The 17669-nt window shown below is 36.6% G+C and overlaps 1 protein-coding gene and 1 non-coding gene across 2 annotated transcripts in view; both read left to right on the plus strand.

The window, feature by feature from the left end:
* LRCH2 (leucine rich repeats and calponin homology domain containing 2) overlaps positions 1 to 17669 on the plus strand; it is a 121453-nt gene that overhangs the window by 16388 nt on the left and 87396 nt on the right. Inside the window, exons 2-3 of the mRNA XM_090264341.1 lie at positions 12014 to 12158; positions 15995 to 16121. Of these exons, the coding sequence (XP_090120467.1) occupies positions 12014 to 12158; positions 15995 to 16121 (272 nt within the window). The remainder of the gene's footprint in view (positions 1 to 12013; positions 12159 to 15994; positions 16122 to 17669) is intronic.
* On the plus strand, positions 8930 to 9093 carry LOC149990920 (U1 spliceosomal RNA). Its single transcript, XR_016508829.1, has one exon. It is a non-coding gene; the product is annotated as a U1 spliceosomal RNA (small nuclear RNA).

The following is a 17669-nucleotide window of genomic DNA, read 5'->3' on the forward strand; positions in this document are numbered from 1 at the left end:
TGTTCGTTAGTTTCCTGTATTAGGTGATATCATATGGTATTTTGCTTCCTTTGCCTGGCTTATTTCACTAAGCATAATTCTCTCTAGTTCCATCCATGTTGTCGCAAATGGCAGGAGTTCCTTCTTTCTCTCTGCTACATAGTATTCCATTTTGTAAATGTACCACTGTTTTTTGATCCACTCATCTACAGATGGGCAGTTAGGCTGTTTCTAACACTTAGCTATTGTAAACAGGGCTGCTATGAACATAGGGGTGCATTAGTTTTTTTGAATTAGGGTTTTAGGATTTTTCAGGTATAATCCTAGCAGTGGAATCGCTCGTTCAAAAGGCAGTTCCATTTTGGTTTTTGGAGGTAATTCCATACTGTTTTCCATAGTGGCTGCACCAGTCTGCATTCCCACCAACAGTGCAGTAGGGTTCCTGTTTCTCCACATCCTCGCCAGCATTTGTTGTTTGTTGATTTGTTGATGATGGCCATTCTGACAGGTGTAAAGTGGTATCTCATTGTGGTTTTTATTTGCATCTCTCTGATGGCCAATGATGTTGAGCATTTTTTCATGTGCCTATGGACCTTCTGTAAGTCCTCTTCAGAGAAGTGTTTTTTCAGGTCCTTTGCCCATTTTTTAATTGGGTTGTTTGTTTTCTTGATGTTGAGTCGTATAAGCTCTTTATATATTTTGGAGATCAGACCCCTGTCTGTGATATCATTGGCAAATATGTTTTCCCATATGGTTGGTTTCCTTTTCATCTTGCTGGTGTTTTCTTTTGCTGAGCAGAAACTCTGTAGTTTGATGTAGTCCCATTTGTTTATTTTTTCCTTTATTTCTCTTGCCTTAGGAAATGTATCCGTGAAGATATTGTTACGTGGGATATCTGAAATTTTCCTGCCTATGTTTTCCTCTAGGACTTTTATGGTGTCACGGCTTACATTTAAGTCGTTATTCCATCTTGAGTTTATTCTCTTGTGTGGTGTAAGTTGGTGGTCTAGTTTCATTTTTTTGCAGGTCCCTGTCCAGTTCTCCCAGCACCATTTGTTAAAGAGGCTCTTCTCACTCCATTTTATGTTCCTTCCCCCTTGTCAAATATTAGTTGACCATAGAGACCTGGGTTTATTTCTGGGCTCTCTATTCTGTTCCACTGATCTATATGTTTGTTCTTATGCCAGTACCAGACTGTTTTGATAACAGTGGCTTTGTAGTATTGTTTGATGTCTGGTATCGTGATTCCTCCTGCTGTGTTCTTATGTTTCAAGATTGCTTTTGCTATTCGGGGTCTTTTTTGATTCCATATGAATTTTTGGAATATTTGTTTTAGGTCAGTGAAATATGTCATTGGTATTTTAATAGGGATTGCATTGAATCTGTAAATTGCTTTGGGTAATATGGCCATTTTGATGATGTTGATTCTTCCCATTCAAGAACATGGTATTTGCTTCCATTTATTTGTATCGTCCTTAATTTCTTTCTTCATTATTGCTTAATTTTCATTGTACAGGTCTTTTATCTCTTTGGTTAAGTTTACTCCTAGGTATTTTATTTTTCTTGTTGCTATAGTAAATGGTATTTTCTTTTTTGCCTCTGTCTCCGATATTTTATTGTTGGTGTACAGAAATGCCTTAGATTTCTGTATATTTATTTTGTACCCTGCGATTTTGCCAAATTCACTTATTATATCAAGTAGTCTTTTAGTGGAGTTTATAGGGTTTTCTAGGTATACTATCATGTCGTCTGCAAATAGTGATAGTTTTACTTCTTCTTTCCCAATTTGGATGCCTTTTCTTTCTTTGTCTTGCCTGATTGCTGTGGCTAGGACTTCCAACACCATGTTGAATAGGAGTGGAGAGAATGGACAGCCTTGTCTAGTTCCTGATTTCAGGGAGAATGCTTTCAGTTTTTGTCCATTGAGTATGATGTTGGCTTCAGGCTTCCCATATATAGCCTTAATTATGTTAAGGTATGCTCCCTCTATTCCCATTTTACTAAGTGTTTTCATTATAAATGGGTGTTGTACTTTATCAAATGCTTTTTCTGCATCTATAGATATGATCATGTGATTTTTGTCTTTCATTTTGTTTAGGTGATGTATTATATTTATTGATTTGCAAATATTAAGCCATCCTTGCATCCCTGGGATGAAACCCACTTGGTCGTGGTGTATGATCTTTTTGATATATTGTTGGATCCTGTTTGCCAAAATTTTATTGAGGATTTTAGCATCTTTGTTCATCAGTGATATTGGCCTGTAGTTTTCTTTCTTTGTTGTGTCTTGACCTGGTTTTGGGATTAGGGTAATACTGGCTCCATAGAAAGAGTTTGGGATTTTTCCCTCTTCTTGGATTTTTTGGAATAGTTTGAAGAGGGTAGGAGTTAGTTCTTCCCTAAATGTTTTGTAAAATTCGCCTGTGAAACCATCCAGTCAGGGCTTTTGTGTGCAGGGAGATTTTTGATTACTGTTTCAATTTCCTTCTTTGTTATTGGTCTGTTGAGACCTTCTATTTTTTCTTGATTCAGTCTTGGAAGGTTATATATGTTTCTAGAAATTTGTCCATTTCTTCTAGGTTGTCAAATTGCTTGCCATACAGTTGTTTGTAGTACTTTCTTACAATTGTTTGTATTTCTGTGGTATCAGTCGTGATTTCTCCTCTTTCGTTTCTGATTTTGTTTATTTGGGTCTTCTCTCTTTTTTTCTTGATGAGCCTGCCTAGAGGCTTGTCGATTTAGTTTGTTTTTTTGAAGAACCAGCTCCTAGTTTTGTTCATTTTTTGGATTGTTTGTTTAGTCTCTATGTCGTTTAATTCTGCTCTGATCTTGATGATTTCCTTTCTTCTTCTTGCCCTAGGCTTTGTTTGTTGTTGCTGTTCTAGTTCTTGTAGCTTGATGGTTAGGTTTTTTATTTGAGATTTCTCTAGCCTTTTCAGATATGCCTGTATTGCTATGAACTTCCCTCTTAGGACTGCTTTTGCTGTGTCCCATAGGTTTGGGGCTGTTGTGTGTTCATTGTCATTAGTTTCTAGAAATTTCTTGATTTCCTCTTTGATGTCATTGTTAACCCATTCATTATTTAATAACCTGTTATTCATTCTCCATGAGTTTGGGTGTGTTTGATTTTTTTTCTCTGAGGTTGATTTTTAGTTTCAAGGCATTGTGGTCTGAAAAGATGCTTGATATGATTTCAATTTTCTTGAATTTGTTGAGGTTTGTTTTGTGTCCTATTATGTGGTCTATCTTTGAAAATGTCCCATGTGCCTTTGAAAAAAAATGTATATTTTGCTTCTTTGGGGTGAAAAGTTCTATATATATCAGTTAAGTCCATGTGGTTTAGTGTGTTGTTCAATGCCTGTATATCCTTGGTGTTTCTTTATTGGATGATCTGTCTATTGTTGATAATGGAGTGTTGAAGTTCTCTACTATGAGTGTGTTGTTGTTGATATCTTTCTTGTGGTCTTCTAGTATTTGCTTTATGTATTTGGGTGCTCCTATGTTTGGTGCATATATGTTTATCAGTGTTATATCTTCTTGATGGATTGTTCCTTTAAGTATTATGAAATGTCCTTCTTTGTCTCTTTTTATTGCCCTTCCTTTGAAATCGGTTTTGTCTGATATGAGGACTGCTACCCCAGCTTTTTTTTCAGGTCCGTTTGCTTGGAATATTTTTTTTTTATATCCCTTTACTTTCAGTCTATGTAAATCTTTTGTTTTGAGGTGTGTTTGTTGTATACAGCAAATATGTGGGCCCTGTTTCTTATCCATTCCATTACCCTATGTCTTTAATTGGAGCATTTAATCCATTTACATTTAAGGTTATTATTAACATGTATTTATTCATTTCCTTTTGTACCTCTGTTCCTCTACTCGTTTTTTGTTTTTTCTCTTCCTTTTTCTTAGAATATTCCCTTTAGCATCTGTTGCAATGCTGGTTTGGCGGAGATGTATTCTTTTAGTCTTCCTTTGTCTGAGAAACTCCTTATTTCACCTTCTATTTTGAATGAGAGCCTTGTTTGGTAGTGTATTCTTGGTTGTAGGCCTTTGTTTTTCATTGCTTGAAATGTTTTTGACCATTCCCTTCTGACTTGTCGTGTTTCTGTTGAGAAATCGGTCTATAGCCTTATTGGAGCTCCCTTTTAAGTTATTTGCTGTTTTTCTCTTGCTGCTTTTAGGATTCTCTCTTTGTCTTGGAATGTTGCCATTTTAACTATGATGTGCCTTGGAGTGGGTTTTTTGGGGTTCCTCTTCATTGAAACTCTTTGTGCTTCCTGGACTTGCATAACTTTTTCTCTCATCAGGTTGGGAAAATTTTCTGTCACTATTTCTCCTATCAGTTTATCTGTTCCTTGTTCTTCTTATCTCTTTTTGATTCCGATTACTCTGATATTGTTCTTCCTTATGCTATCCTGTAACTCTCTTACCTCTTCTTCATACTTTTTTAATCTTTTTTCATTTTGCTGTATCTGAGAATTTTTTCCTACATTATCTTCTAACTCACTAATATGATCCTCTGCTTCATTTAGTCTTCTTTTGACTGATTCTATTGTGTTTTTCAGTTCAGAGATTGCATTCTACATTTATTCCTGGTTCCTGTTGATAGTTTCTATGTCTTTTTTAATGCTGGTGTAGTTCTCTGCAAGTTCCCTATAATTTTCTTGGAGCTGTTGGTAACTTCCTTGGAGGTTGTCATAGTTAGTTTTTAAGGTTGTCGAGTATATTGAGCTTCTTTACCACCATTGTTTTGAATTCCATGTCTGACATTTGGGCTATGTCTATTGCATCTACCTCTCTTTCTGGGGATTCCTCTTTTCTTTTCATTGAGAGGTTGTTTCTGCGTCTTACCATGTTGGATTCTTCCTGTTTGTTTTTGTTATTTGGATTTGACTGCTTTACCTTCCCACCTTTGTGGTATTAGATTCTTTATGGTAGATCTGGGGGTTTCAGTGGTCCAGTCTCTTTGGTCTGAGCCTGATGTTCTTGGTGTACCTCTTATGTCATTTGTTTATGCTGTCTGGTTATATTTCAGATGCTTTTTGTTAGGATCTTCCTTCTGGTTAGTTGATTGAGAGTCACTCTATCCACTTTATCTTCAATTGTTTTGTGGGGATGTCAGTTCAGCCTTTGTGTGTTGTGTTGTTTCTCTGTATCCACAGCTGGTCTAATGAGGCGGGTCAGAGGTTTCTGTTCCTTGCAGCAGTGGACCCCCGCACGGCGCGTTCCTTCGGTGCCTGTTGGAGCTAGCCAAGGTGTCCTTGCAGGCACGCCTGTGAGCCGGTAAGGCGGCCCAAGAGCCCCCCTCAGGCCTATCACGCAGCGCTTTGGGAGTTTCCCAAGGTGGCCAGGAAGGTAGCCTCAGGCCTGCAGCACTGTGCTCCGGGAGTTGGTCTCTCGCCTGCCAGTGCTGGGCCCCAGACACTCGTGCACATTTGAAGTGAGCGATTGGTGCCTGTTGATGTCGGCAAGGTGTTTTTGCGGTCACGCGCCTGTGCCCGCCCAAGGCGACCGGGGAGCTAACCTCAGGCCTGCCGCGCAGCGCTCTAGGAGTTGGTCTCTTTCCTCTTAGGGTGGGGCCCTGGACACTTGTCAGGTTTGGTGTCTGATTGGGCTTTTGGACTATCCTAACACCTAGTGCCTAATTCATAGGGCTTCATGGAATTTTGTTTGAGTGAATTATTAATACATAGGGAATGAGTCAAGCCAGGATGCTGCATGGGAAGTAAGGATAATGATGCTTGGAAGGTGAGGATCAGGATTTGACTGCCTCTATCCCAGACACTCAAGTGCAAGACCACAGAGAGTTTGATACTTAAGATATTTAATTATTTTACCTTACATATTCTCTGAGGCTGCAACTTCTAATCCCTGCTCAATAAGGAATATACATGGGATTATTGGGAGATAATTTTCCATCGGTCTTGGGTTTCTGCATCTTGTGATTGAGTTACTAACCTTTGCTCAGGACTGTCTTTTGGAAGAATGAGATAGTTTCTTTCTCCAGAGCAAAGGAAAATCATGCTTACTGTCCAGTAAAATAAAAAGATAATGTCTCTCTTCGAACAAAGTACAGATATGCTTACTATGTATTATAAAAGATTTTGGTTCCCTCAGCTCAGAGTTTCTGTCTTACAATATGGGTCATTGTACATGCAGGTGTCCATTGGTAGGTACCCAGCTGTGTTCCTCCTATGAGATTTTCGGGCAGAGGGGTGGGGGGACTGATACAAATGTGTTACTCATGCCATTTGCTGTGCTATGAGTAATAAAGCCCTTTGGAGTGTCATGCCTTCTGCTAGCACCCATATAACTGTGTTAGACTAACTTGTTGGCTTACAAGTAGGATAAAGTCTCAGATACTTTAGAATTCTTGACAGGTACTCAGCACAATGGTTTTGTTGATAAGATGTTACCTCCCTTTTGAAGAAACATGTGTAATGGATTTTCTTTAATCCTTGTTTATTGAATTGGTTGAAAATGTTGAAAAAATTAATAAGGTCCTACTCTTTAAGGAGCCAAGAAAACTATGTGTTGGCTCAGACTAAACATTTCTGACTTGGTAAATTAAGAGCAGCTGAGAGCTTTATAATAGTGTTCATTATTTCCTTAACTAAAAATTGGGACTTGAAGCAAGATTTATGTTCTGTTTCCTATTGCAAGAAGCAACCTAGGATATGAATGTGGTTAGGAGGTTTAGAATTTCTCTGGCCCTGCTTTGTGGTTCCAGTGGAACAAGATAATTTAAATCTAGGACAGGAAGTCACAATAGTGTGTTGGAGGAATGGGAAAGCACACATAGAACATGGGTTTTGAAGTCAAATCTGAGTTTGGAACCCTAGTGCTGTCAGTTATTACTAGTTTTTTTTTTTTTTTTTTAACACTAGACATACCATTTAATGTGTCTTTTGCTTCATATGTTAATGAGGAATAGTAGCTGCCTCACAGGGTTGTTATGAGGATTAGAAATAATTGTGCAAAACCTATAGTATTTTGATCTAGCATGTGGGGTGTGTGAGTATGTGTGTGTAATAATCATTCCAGTTCCACTTAGGTTGTTGTTGATATGAATTTAGAGTTCTGATTTCAGATTATTTCTTCACTTAATACTCATGTTTCTTTAAGCAGAAAATTCTATGATGATATCTTTGTTAATGATGAGGATGTATTCTAACAACACACTTCATTAGAAGTTTTTCCAGATGTAAAAATGTGTCAGATTTTCAAACATTACCTAGGCTTTTTTTTTAATAAAAAGCACTGTAGCAATCTATATTATTAAATATCACCTAAAGAAGACACATGTGTCAATTTAACAATTTGTGACAAAACTGTATATCCTTTAGTACACTGATAAAGATAAAACTAATTAGTATAAAGTAATATAGTATAATACAGCAATTTTCAACTGATGTGCAATGCCTGACTATTTAGACAGGGGCATGACCTCTTTTCCCTTAGACTGTCAAATAAAAAAACGACAACAGCTAATACAACAGTAGCCATCCTGTGTGAATGAATCAAGATTATACCTATTTTTTTGTCAGCTTTGGCAAAAATTATATTTTTTGGTGTGCCACAGAATTTCAGTAATTAGTTTATGTGTGCCATGAGAAATGCTAGCCAGTGAGCCAGAAATTGCCCTGTGTGGCAGATGGACTCGTCTGTGGCTCATGTGGCTGCAGCTTGGGAGGCAGCAAACAGATTTCAATTCCATCTGACTCCTCTCCTCCTTTCCCTAGTTTCTCTGACCTCTGAAGCTCTAGAGTGTTACAGAACATAATTTAGATCAACTTATTTAAAACGATCTATTAATTTCTCTAACAGGCTCCCAGCAGTTTTACAAGGAGGCTTTTGAAGGAAGGCAGGAAACAGTACCCAGTAGTCTGTCTACTGTTGAGTTACTGCCAGTACTGCTTGGTATGATTTATGATTAAATCAAGACAAAAGAAAAATAGTTCGATGTTTATAAAGGTGCTTATTCCCAAGGTTGCTAATTAACTGAGATCCTCCCTTAATGCTTAAGAAAAATAAACGCACAGCTATTTAATTTTAAAGAATTTTTGCAGACATTCTCATTAATTCTGACAAGCAATTTGAGAAGTGTGTTAGTTTCCTTTGGCTGCTGTAACAAATTATCACAGACCTGGTGGTTTAAAATAACAGAAATTTATTCTCTTCCAGTTCTGGAGAACAGCAGTCTGTAATGAATATTACGGGGCTAAAATCAAGATCTCAGCTGAGGGCTATGCCCTTCCCTCCTCGCCACCTCCAGTCCGTGGTGACTGCCGGCACTCCTTGGCCATGTCTCTCCAGTGTGTGCCCTCATCTTCGCAGGGCTTTCACCTCAGTGTGTCTGTCTGATCTCCCTCTGCCTTCCTCTATGAGGCTACATGTGATGGTATTTAAGGCCCACCTCGATGATCCAGGATCATCTTATTGCAAGATTTTCAATTGCATCTGCAAAAATTTTACCTTATGAACCGACATTCACAGATTTCAAGAATCAGAACCTGGTATCTGTAGGGGCTGCCATTCAGGTCACCACAGGAAGATAAGGAACACATATTAATTTTTTGTTTTTTCATGGGAAAGGTGAAGCATCTTTATAACTGTCTTTCTCCAAGCTCTACTTGTCCCTTTAGAAGGCAGGCTTTAAAGTTGTGCAATGAATCTCCCCGTAAGGAATAAGCTAACTGTTTGTCTTCCCATGTTTAGATGGAACCATATTAAATAACATATCAATTTTGCATGTATTTCTTGAGTATAGTATATTCATTATTAGTCATATTATTCTAGTTGCTCTAGTGTACATTTTAATTAAGGGATTTTTAATGTTATAAAAAAATCTCTTAATTGTAAAACATAAGATAAAAATTTAAATCAGAGTTTAAATTTTATCCATTATACCTATATAAAAGTTCATTTTCACTTTTTAAAGGAAAATATTATGATGCTTACCTGTCAGGGGAGATACCGTGATCACGAAGGTAGTTTTCCCAAGGCAAGGCTTGTCCATTGCTCTCCGAATGTGCTGAACCCTGCGATTTCCCCAAACGTGGGAAATTCGACTGCATAATTTGTGGTCGTGAGGGGCTGTGTTACCGCTCTCCTCTACTTAAAAAAAAAAAAAAAAGGAAAACTTGAGATGCTGTTAGTGAGAGATAGTTCAAGAAATTAAGATACAAAGTGTTTTGTGCTGTTTCCCATCTTTCTTTCCATGGCTGTATTTTTCTTTTGGCTCTGTTATTCTGTGTACCTAATTCTTAGAAAGGATGTTTACACAGATTCAAAATCTGGAAAACCCTAGAACAAGATTTCTTTAATTAAAGGCTTTATAATAGCTTGAGTTTTAATTTTGACTTTATTCTACTGTACTTGATTTGACTCAAATTAGAATAATAATTGTAATTTTAAGTGACATTTACTAAATAAATATATCAGTCATTTAGGAAATATCTTGTGAATATAGATTTAATTAAATTCCCTAAGGGAACTCACAATATATTTTTTGTAATTTAACCAATCTGTTTTTGGAGGGGAAATAACATAAAGCATCACACAATAATATGTAAATTATTAAAATAATATCTTGCTGTTATTTAAATTATTTTATTAAAATCACTCTTATTTTAATACTGATATTGTAGCTTTTTCTATTACTTCTTTGAATACTTTTGTGTTTTCTCTTGACCATTTTTAGACTTTTCTGCTTGCTTTTTCGCCCTCTACTCAGCTTACAAATGTTGGTCTTCCTAATGGTCCATTCTTGAACTCTTTTTCTAACTTGATTACCCTGTTAGGTGATGTCTTTCGTTTTTATGATTTTATAGTACTAACCATATTCCCACAACTTTCAGTTCTCTATATTCCATCTTAGACCTCCCTTCTGATATCCAGAATCATCTGATTAACTGAACCCTCCACTGGATCTCTTTCATATAATCTCAGTTTATACAAATACAAAATTGAACCCTTGATTCTAACCTCTGCTTCAAAAAACAAAACAAATCCCCCAACAACAATAACAACAAAAATCTTGTTCTACCTCCTGCTCTTCTGTTAAACAATATCATTTAGGTGCCTAAGCCAGAATCCTGAGGGCCATTCTTGATTCTTACCTTTTGTTTATCTTACATAGACAATCACTTGCCCTATTTCTGTAAGTACCAATACTAAAATATAAACAAATTCTGTCTACTTTTCTTACCCCAATTCTTGCTATCTTAATTCAAGCTACCATCATTATCTCTCTAGGACCACTACATTATTTATGGAAACTCAATACAAGATATTATACAGAATAATAGACTGGGTATAATTTTGTTTCTAGGATTTCAGATTCATAGTAAGTAACAAGTTTTAACGCCCAGGATTCTGAAGTTACAAGAATAAGAGACACAACTCTAAATGTAAAACAAACATCATAAACTAAAAAAAAGCAATGCCAATTTTTCTTTCTTAATACAACTGCATAATGCTTGGGTATCTAGAGGAGGTAAGCCAAGTTCAGATTTGTTTCTCATAATTATGACTATCCTTTTATGTAGTTATTTAGAATCATATAGTGGAAGGAAGAATACAAATTAATTTTCATATTATATAATTATAACTAATATTTTATTTTGCTAATTATAAAATTTTGCATTAGGTGAATTATGCATATAATATATAAAAATATTAATATGTGTGTATTAATGTTCTGAGTAGGGAATGTACTATATTGCTAAGTAAATAGTACTACATCTCTCAGAGTGAGGAAGTTGAACATTGGTAGGAAGCTATTCTTATGAGGGCAGACTAGACACTAAATGAGGTCTAGTGGGCTAAACTACAATATAGCATGGTTGTTTTTCTGACAGAGGTAAAGAATAATAATGTTATGTTTTTAACCAAATAAACACAATGAACTAGTGTAAGTGAAATATATTTCTATAATAAGGTAGCTAGCTAGTTTGAGAATTGTTTAGGCAGCACTTCTCAACAAGGGTAGGGGAGTTTCCATCCCAGGGGACATTTTTTGACTGTCATAACTAGAGGGTGTTACTAGAATCTAGTAGGGCGATGCCAGGGATGCTGCTTAGTATCCTATAATGTGCAGGATAACCCCACACCACAAATTGTGATACAGCCCAAAAGGTCAACAGTGTTTTAGTGAGAAACTCTTCTAGGATTTTTTTTTTTACTTGTCACATGATATTCCAAATACTTCCCAAAATTTCATTTAACAAGTAAACCTTTAATAGAGGTACAATGGTTATAAATAATTTCATGACTTTATTTTTGTGAAAACTTCAATGAATGGAAGTATATTTGTGTATACTTGGAATAATTTATGAGAGGACTGCCGAGTTTCTAGCTTGAGCAACTCACCAGGAGGATGTTGGTGACATTATTTGAGATGAGAGAAACAGATGTGTGGAATAAAATCTTGAGTTCAGATTTTACACTTGTAGAATTTGAAGTACCTGAGACATAGCAAGAGAAAGTCCTGAAGATCAGAACTTAGGTGTTCAGACACATCTTTAAATTGAAATTTGTCAGTATATGAATATAAATTGGTCCTGGGATTGGATGAAGTCACCCACCAGAGTGTATATCTTATAGCATAGCCCTTAGGGACACTAACATTCACAATATGGGTAGAGGAGAATCTATCAAGAGACTAAGAAGGAGTCAAGGATATAATAGGAAGTGATCCAGATGTGTAATCTTCCAAGCCAAGGGAAGAGAAATGTTTCCAGGTGAATGAGTGGTTATTGATATGGAGGCTGCTGGTGACTTTGGTGGGTATGACAGTGACTAGAAACCAAATTACAGTGGGTTGAGAAGTCCATGGTAAGTAAGAAATTTAGTCATCTTGTAGATTTTTATAAATATGGCTGTGAAGTCCTTCAGGATCATGGTGGATAACATTTTATAATATATTAAATAGTTCATTGGGTTCTAAGTGATTCAGCAAGTACTAAAATAGTTCTGCTTATTACCACTGATAAAGGTGCATGTTTGACACTCAAACATTATCTTTGTTTTTCAGATCTTTCAAGAAATCGTTTTGCAGAAATTCCTTCTGATGTCTGGTTATTTGCACCTCTTGAAACATTAAATTTATATCATAATTGCATCAAAACCATTCCTGAACAAATTAAAAACCTGCAGATGCTAACATACCTTAACATTAGGTAAGGAGGTTATTTGGGGGGGGACTAAATTTTTAAATTATAATTCTAATCCTTTTAGTAGCAAAAGAATGTGTTTGGCTTGGCTATATAGTCTATATCGCCGTAGTATCTTATTTGTATTTTTTATATATCCACCCTTCTTTATAGGCCTTTATCTTGTTCTGGAGAGCAGTGCTTCTCAAATTAATGTGCACAGAAATCACCTGGGGATTCAAATAGGATTCTGATTCCATAGGTCTGCACTGGGGCATACCTTTCTAACAAGCCCCTAGATGATGTCCATGCCTGCTGGTTCTTAAATCACTTTGAATAGCAGAACTTTACATCAGAAATATTTTAATGAAATTGTAGCACCACAGTTCCAATTTATTTATATGCATGCTCAGTTAAAGTGAAACATTATAAAGAAATAATCCTTGCAATATTTTTCATAATGTTGTGACTTTCTGTTGCTACTTCAAACATGGATAGATTGGGATGAAAATGTTGGAACATTAAGAGGCGAATAACAGTTGATGTCAATACTGAATAAATAAGTGCTTACTGTGTGCCAGGCCTTGTTACAAATACTTTACACATATTACCTCATCTTCACAACAGCATTTTGAGATATGTACTTTTATTGTCTCCGAATAACAAATGAGGAAACTGAAGCACAGAGAAGTTAAGTATTTGCCCAAAGTTTTATATATCTATACCTATAGAATCTACATCTATATCTTCTATCTATAGCTATTTAGGTAGAGCCAAGATTATAATCAAAATTGTATGGCTGTATAAATCTATTCTTAAGCTGTATAACAGAGTGAACATTTAATAAGAATAAGAAAAAAATTGCCCTGTCAAGTGAGTGATATCAAATGGAAACTTCTATGTTGTGACAATTTTAGAATCATTTTTTTGTTTTTATTTTTCCTTTTTTTGATTTGTAAGAGATAATTTTTTTCCCTTCCTTAACGAAGTCATGTGTTCAACATTCTCATATAAGGAAGTAGTAAATATAGTTAATACAGTATTCCCTCACTTATAGCAGGTATTACGTTCTAGACCACCCTGCGAAGTAGGAACCTTACATTTATCTACACTCTTAAACCTATGTAACTTTTAACAAGATACATATACAGTACCACAAAATCCCGCGATATAACAAAAAATCCGTGATAAATAATTACATATAATATTTTTTTAAATCCCGCGATATAGTAAGGCCACAATAAGTGAACCGCGACATAGAGAGGGACTACATATACATAAATAATATTGCTCCTTTCTCACTGTGTTGTATTATTATGTATGTCTCCCCCAGTGGTGTCACCTGGCAATACATGGTATTTTAACAGCAACCACTGTACACCTTAAAGGATGTGAGAGCTATTTCCTTCTGTAGATGTCAGTCATTTGGGTTGCTCCTTTCTTTAATTTGGTGCATATCTCCTTGGCCTAGCTTGGGAGAGGTTTGAAGAAAATGAAGTATTTTTAAGTTTGTCTCTGTTTCGTTTTGTTCTTTTATAGGAAAAAAAAATTGATTTGTCCAAAATTGAATTAATTTCTACATTAATACATATGGTGTATCTTAGAATATAGGCATACCTCAGAGATATTGTGGGTTCGGTTCCAGACCACCATAATAAAGTAGGTATCACAATAAATTGAGTCATAATCTTTTTGCTGGTGGAGGGTCTTGGCTTCATTCGTAGGAAACGCAACACCTGTGAAGTGCAATAAAGCAAAGCACAAACGAGGTGTGCCTATAGTTTTATTAAAACTCTCTCTGATTCTTTTTTTCTTTGATTTTTGAAGGTTAACTTCTGATTTTTGTTTACTGTCACAAACATTTTGAACAAACTATTGAAATAACATTTGTTCTAGTGACTGACTTCCTTTGACTATCTCTAAAACATGTGGCAAGAAAGCAAAGATTAATGATTTACTAGCTATGTGTAAAGAAATCAAATTTTGGAGAACGCCTACTGTGCTAATTCAATGAACCTGATTCTTAAGGGAAGCAAATAAGTCAATTTTTAAACATTTTTGTTCTGAGGGAGATTAGAATGTATTTGTGCCATTATTTTTTCCATTTTTTTTTATTTTTTATTTTGGTGAAAATATCTTGAGAAACTTATAGGATGATTTTTTTAGCTCTTTTTCTCTACCTATATACTACCCTTTTCTAAGTAGAATCCTGCAGGAAGATTCTTGTTAGCTTCATCCTGCTTGATCCTAAAAGTGTCAAGAATTGTGACAGGACCCTAACACATTTGACATTCCAGCAGCATGGCCAGGATTCCTGTTCTAGGGACATTGTCTTTTTTTTTTTTTTTTCCTTCTTTTTTTTTTAAGTCTGTGCCAGGGCTAGAGCCAGTCCTGTGTTTCTGGATGTCCTCTGCATGCATTGAATGGGGTTGAAAGTTTTTGAAATCCTCACTTGGGAAAGCACGGCTTTTGTTGTGCACATCACACAAAATGCTAAGCACGTACATGTCTATAAATGTAACTTAGAAAAACAGGAAAAATAACATCTCATTGCTTATGAATTCTTGATATAGTATGTACACTTTATATAGTTTGGTAGCAAGATTGTCTTAGTCCATTTGGGTTGCTATAACAGAGTAACATGGACTGGGCAGCTTATAAAACAACAGAAAATTTTTACAGTTTTAGAGGCTGAGGAGTCCAAAGTCAAGGCACTGGCAAATTCCGTGCCTGGTTCATAGATGGCCATCTTGTAGCCGTGTCCTCAAAGGGCAGAAGGGGTGAGGAAGCTCTCTGAGGTCTCTTTTATAAGTTCACTAATCCCATTCATGAGGGCTCTACCTTCATGACCTAATCATCCCCAAAGGCTCCACCTAATATCATCACCTTGGGGGTCTTGGTTTCAATGTTGTAATTGTTGGTGGGGGGAGCACAAACAATCAGTCTATAGTGGGGATCATTTGGATCAGTCTGTATTGGTGTATAAATTTGACCACATTAGTTTGAGGGTAGGGCACCCAGAGCCTCATTGCCTGGGTTTGAATGCTGGTTCTCCCACTTACCAGCTGTGTAAGTTAGAGAAGTTTACTTCATCTCTTTATGACTGTTTCTTCATCTGTAAAATGGGCATGATGATAGTATCTATCTTCCTAAAGTAGATTGTTGTGAGGATTAGTCGAGTTAATTCATGTTAGGTGCTCTGAACAAGGCCTAGCACATAGTAAGCACTCACTAAATGTTAGTTGTTGTTATATTTAAATGTATCTACAGAGGTAATAATGTTGAATCAACTTTGGGCTGAGATAAAGGTGCTAGTAGGCTGTTATACCAGACACCTATAAAAGGACATGAGTTAGGATTTACATGTTTTTGAAGGTATAATCCTGTTCATCCTTTCATAAATTTAAATAGCATGCAAATTAATCCTTGGAGCTTTTCCCTAGTTAGAGGCATGGAGCTATTGAATGCAGTGAAATTATAGTAAAGAGCAAAATTCCGGCATTCTCTAGCTAAGAAGAATGATTCTGGGTTTTGAGAGCTGGTGGTGTGTAGGACAATATCACAGGTAACAGCACAGTTTTTGCAGTCTGCTGTGCCTGGGCAAGTCACATAACCAGTTTTTACCTTTGTTTCCTTATTTGTATACTGGCATTAATAATACAATCTATTTTGTGGGGGTTAATGTGTGGATTAAATGCAGTAGTGTAAATAAAGACTTTAGCCTGATACAAAGTAAGCATTCATTAAATGATAGTTATTGTCAAAGCTTCTTATTTACTTTTGAGGCGATTTGTTCTTTTTTCAACATAACATGTCAGGCTTTAAACATATTTCTCATAACGAGCCTTTCTTATTTTTTTCAGTCGAAATCTTTTATCAGCATTGCCAAAATACTTATTTGATCTTCCTCTTAAAGTTTTGGTCATCAGTAATAATAAACTGGTATCCATTCCAGAAGAAATTGGGAAGTTAAAAGATTTAATGGAATTGGTGAGTAAAACAGTTGCATTGATTGTATATAATATGCATAATCCATACCTTTATATTTTGGAATATTACTCATTTCTTGATGTAATTTCACTTTAATTCTTTAGAAAAGCATTAGCTGGGTATATGCCTAAGTTCACTTTAGGAAAATTTTAAGATACCATTGCTTGTCTGATTTTAGCTCACAGCCAGTAAAAAAGCCTGTTTATTTCTCAGTCCTAGTCAGAGGCTTCCTTATAAGTCTTAAGAAATGCTTTTCAAACAAATGCACATTTGCTTATCCATTTTGTGGAAAGTAAAGTTCTTACTAGTAAAAAAATACAAGTTTTTTTAAAGGTTTTACAGGGGCTACTGTGAGAGCCTCAGAGAAAGTAGAAACACAATAGAATGAACAAAATAATCCTTCCTGTCCTATTACTCATGTGATTTTTGTAACATTTTTGGGACTAAGATAAATGGAAAGAGGCCATTATAAACAATTGATATATTCGTCGTCGGCAGCCGTCCGTCTCGAGAGACGATGGTGTAGCTTCTTAAGAGTCTATCTGCACCGCCGAGAATGGTTGTGCAGTCCGACTCGGGAGTGACACGGTATCTGTCTCCTCCCGTGTTGAATCGACATCTTGCGATGACGCTGGAGTGTCCTCTCCAGTGAAGCTGAAGCTACAGAGCCTGGGCAGGGTGATATGGAGGATCTTCTGTTGCCCATGCAGCAGACCCCCCCTCTCTTCGCAGCTGAAGGGTCCAAGGGAAAGACGGAGTCAATACAGCTTGACTTCAGGTGCGCCGCAGGAGTTGCCGGTGTTGACTACCACGTCAAACCGCCTTAGGGACTCCGGCTCCGGATTTTCTGTCGAGGTTTACTCCCTTAGCCTTTCCCCTGAAGAGGTATGCCGCAAGGCAGCGGAGGTTTTTTGGAGTCAGAGTTTTCCTTCTCTGATGTGCCCTGACTGGAAGATCGAACCAGCGACACTTAGCTCGCAGGCCGACGCTCAATCCACTGAGCCAAGCCAGCCAGGGCTGAATTGATATATTATATACATTATAAATGAATAAATTATTTTTTTCCATTTCTTTTTTATTTAAATCATCTTTTTAATTGTTATTCTATTACAGTTGTCTCAATTTTTCCCCCTTTGCCTTCTTCTGCCCATCCCACCCCCACATCCAGTCAATCCCCCCCCCCCATTGTCCATGTCAGTGGGTCATTCATACATGTTCTTTGACTAGTCCTTTCCCCTTCTTTCCACCCTTATCCCACTCCCTGTCCTCTCTTGTCACTGTCAGTCTGTTCCATGTTTCCATGCCTCTGGTTCTATTTTTTCATTAGTTTATTTTGTTCATTAGATTCCTCTTATAGGTGAGATCATATGGTATTTGTCTTTTGCCAACTGGCTTATTTCACTTAGCATAATATTATCCAGTTCCATTCACGCTGTCACAAAAGGTAGGAGTTCCTTCTTTCTTTCCACTGCATAGTACTCCATTGTGTAAATGTACCACAGTTTTCTGATTCACTCATCCACTGATGGGCACTTAGGGTGTTTCCAG

This window comes from Furipterus horrens, unplaced genomic scaffold (assembly GCF_987537825.1).
Source record: "Furipterus horrens unplaced genomic scaffold, mFurHor1.1.pri manual_scaffold_17, whole genome shotgun sequence".
Taxonomy (NCBI): Eukaryota; Metazoa; Chordata; class Mammalia; order Chiroptera; family Furipteridae; genus Furipterus; species Furipterus horrens.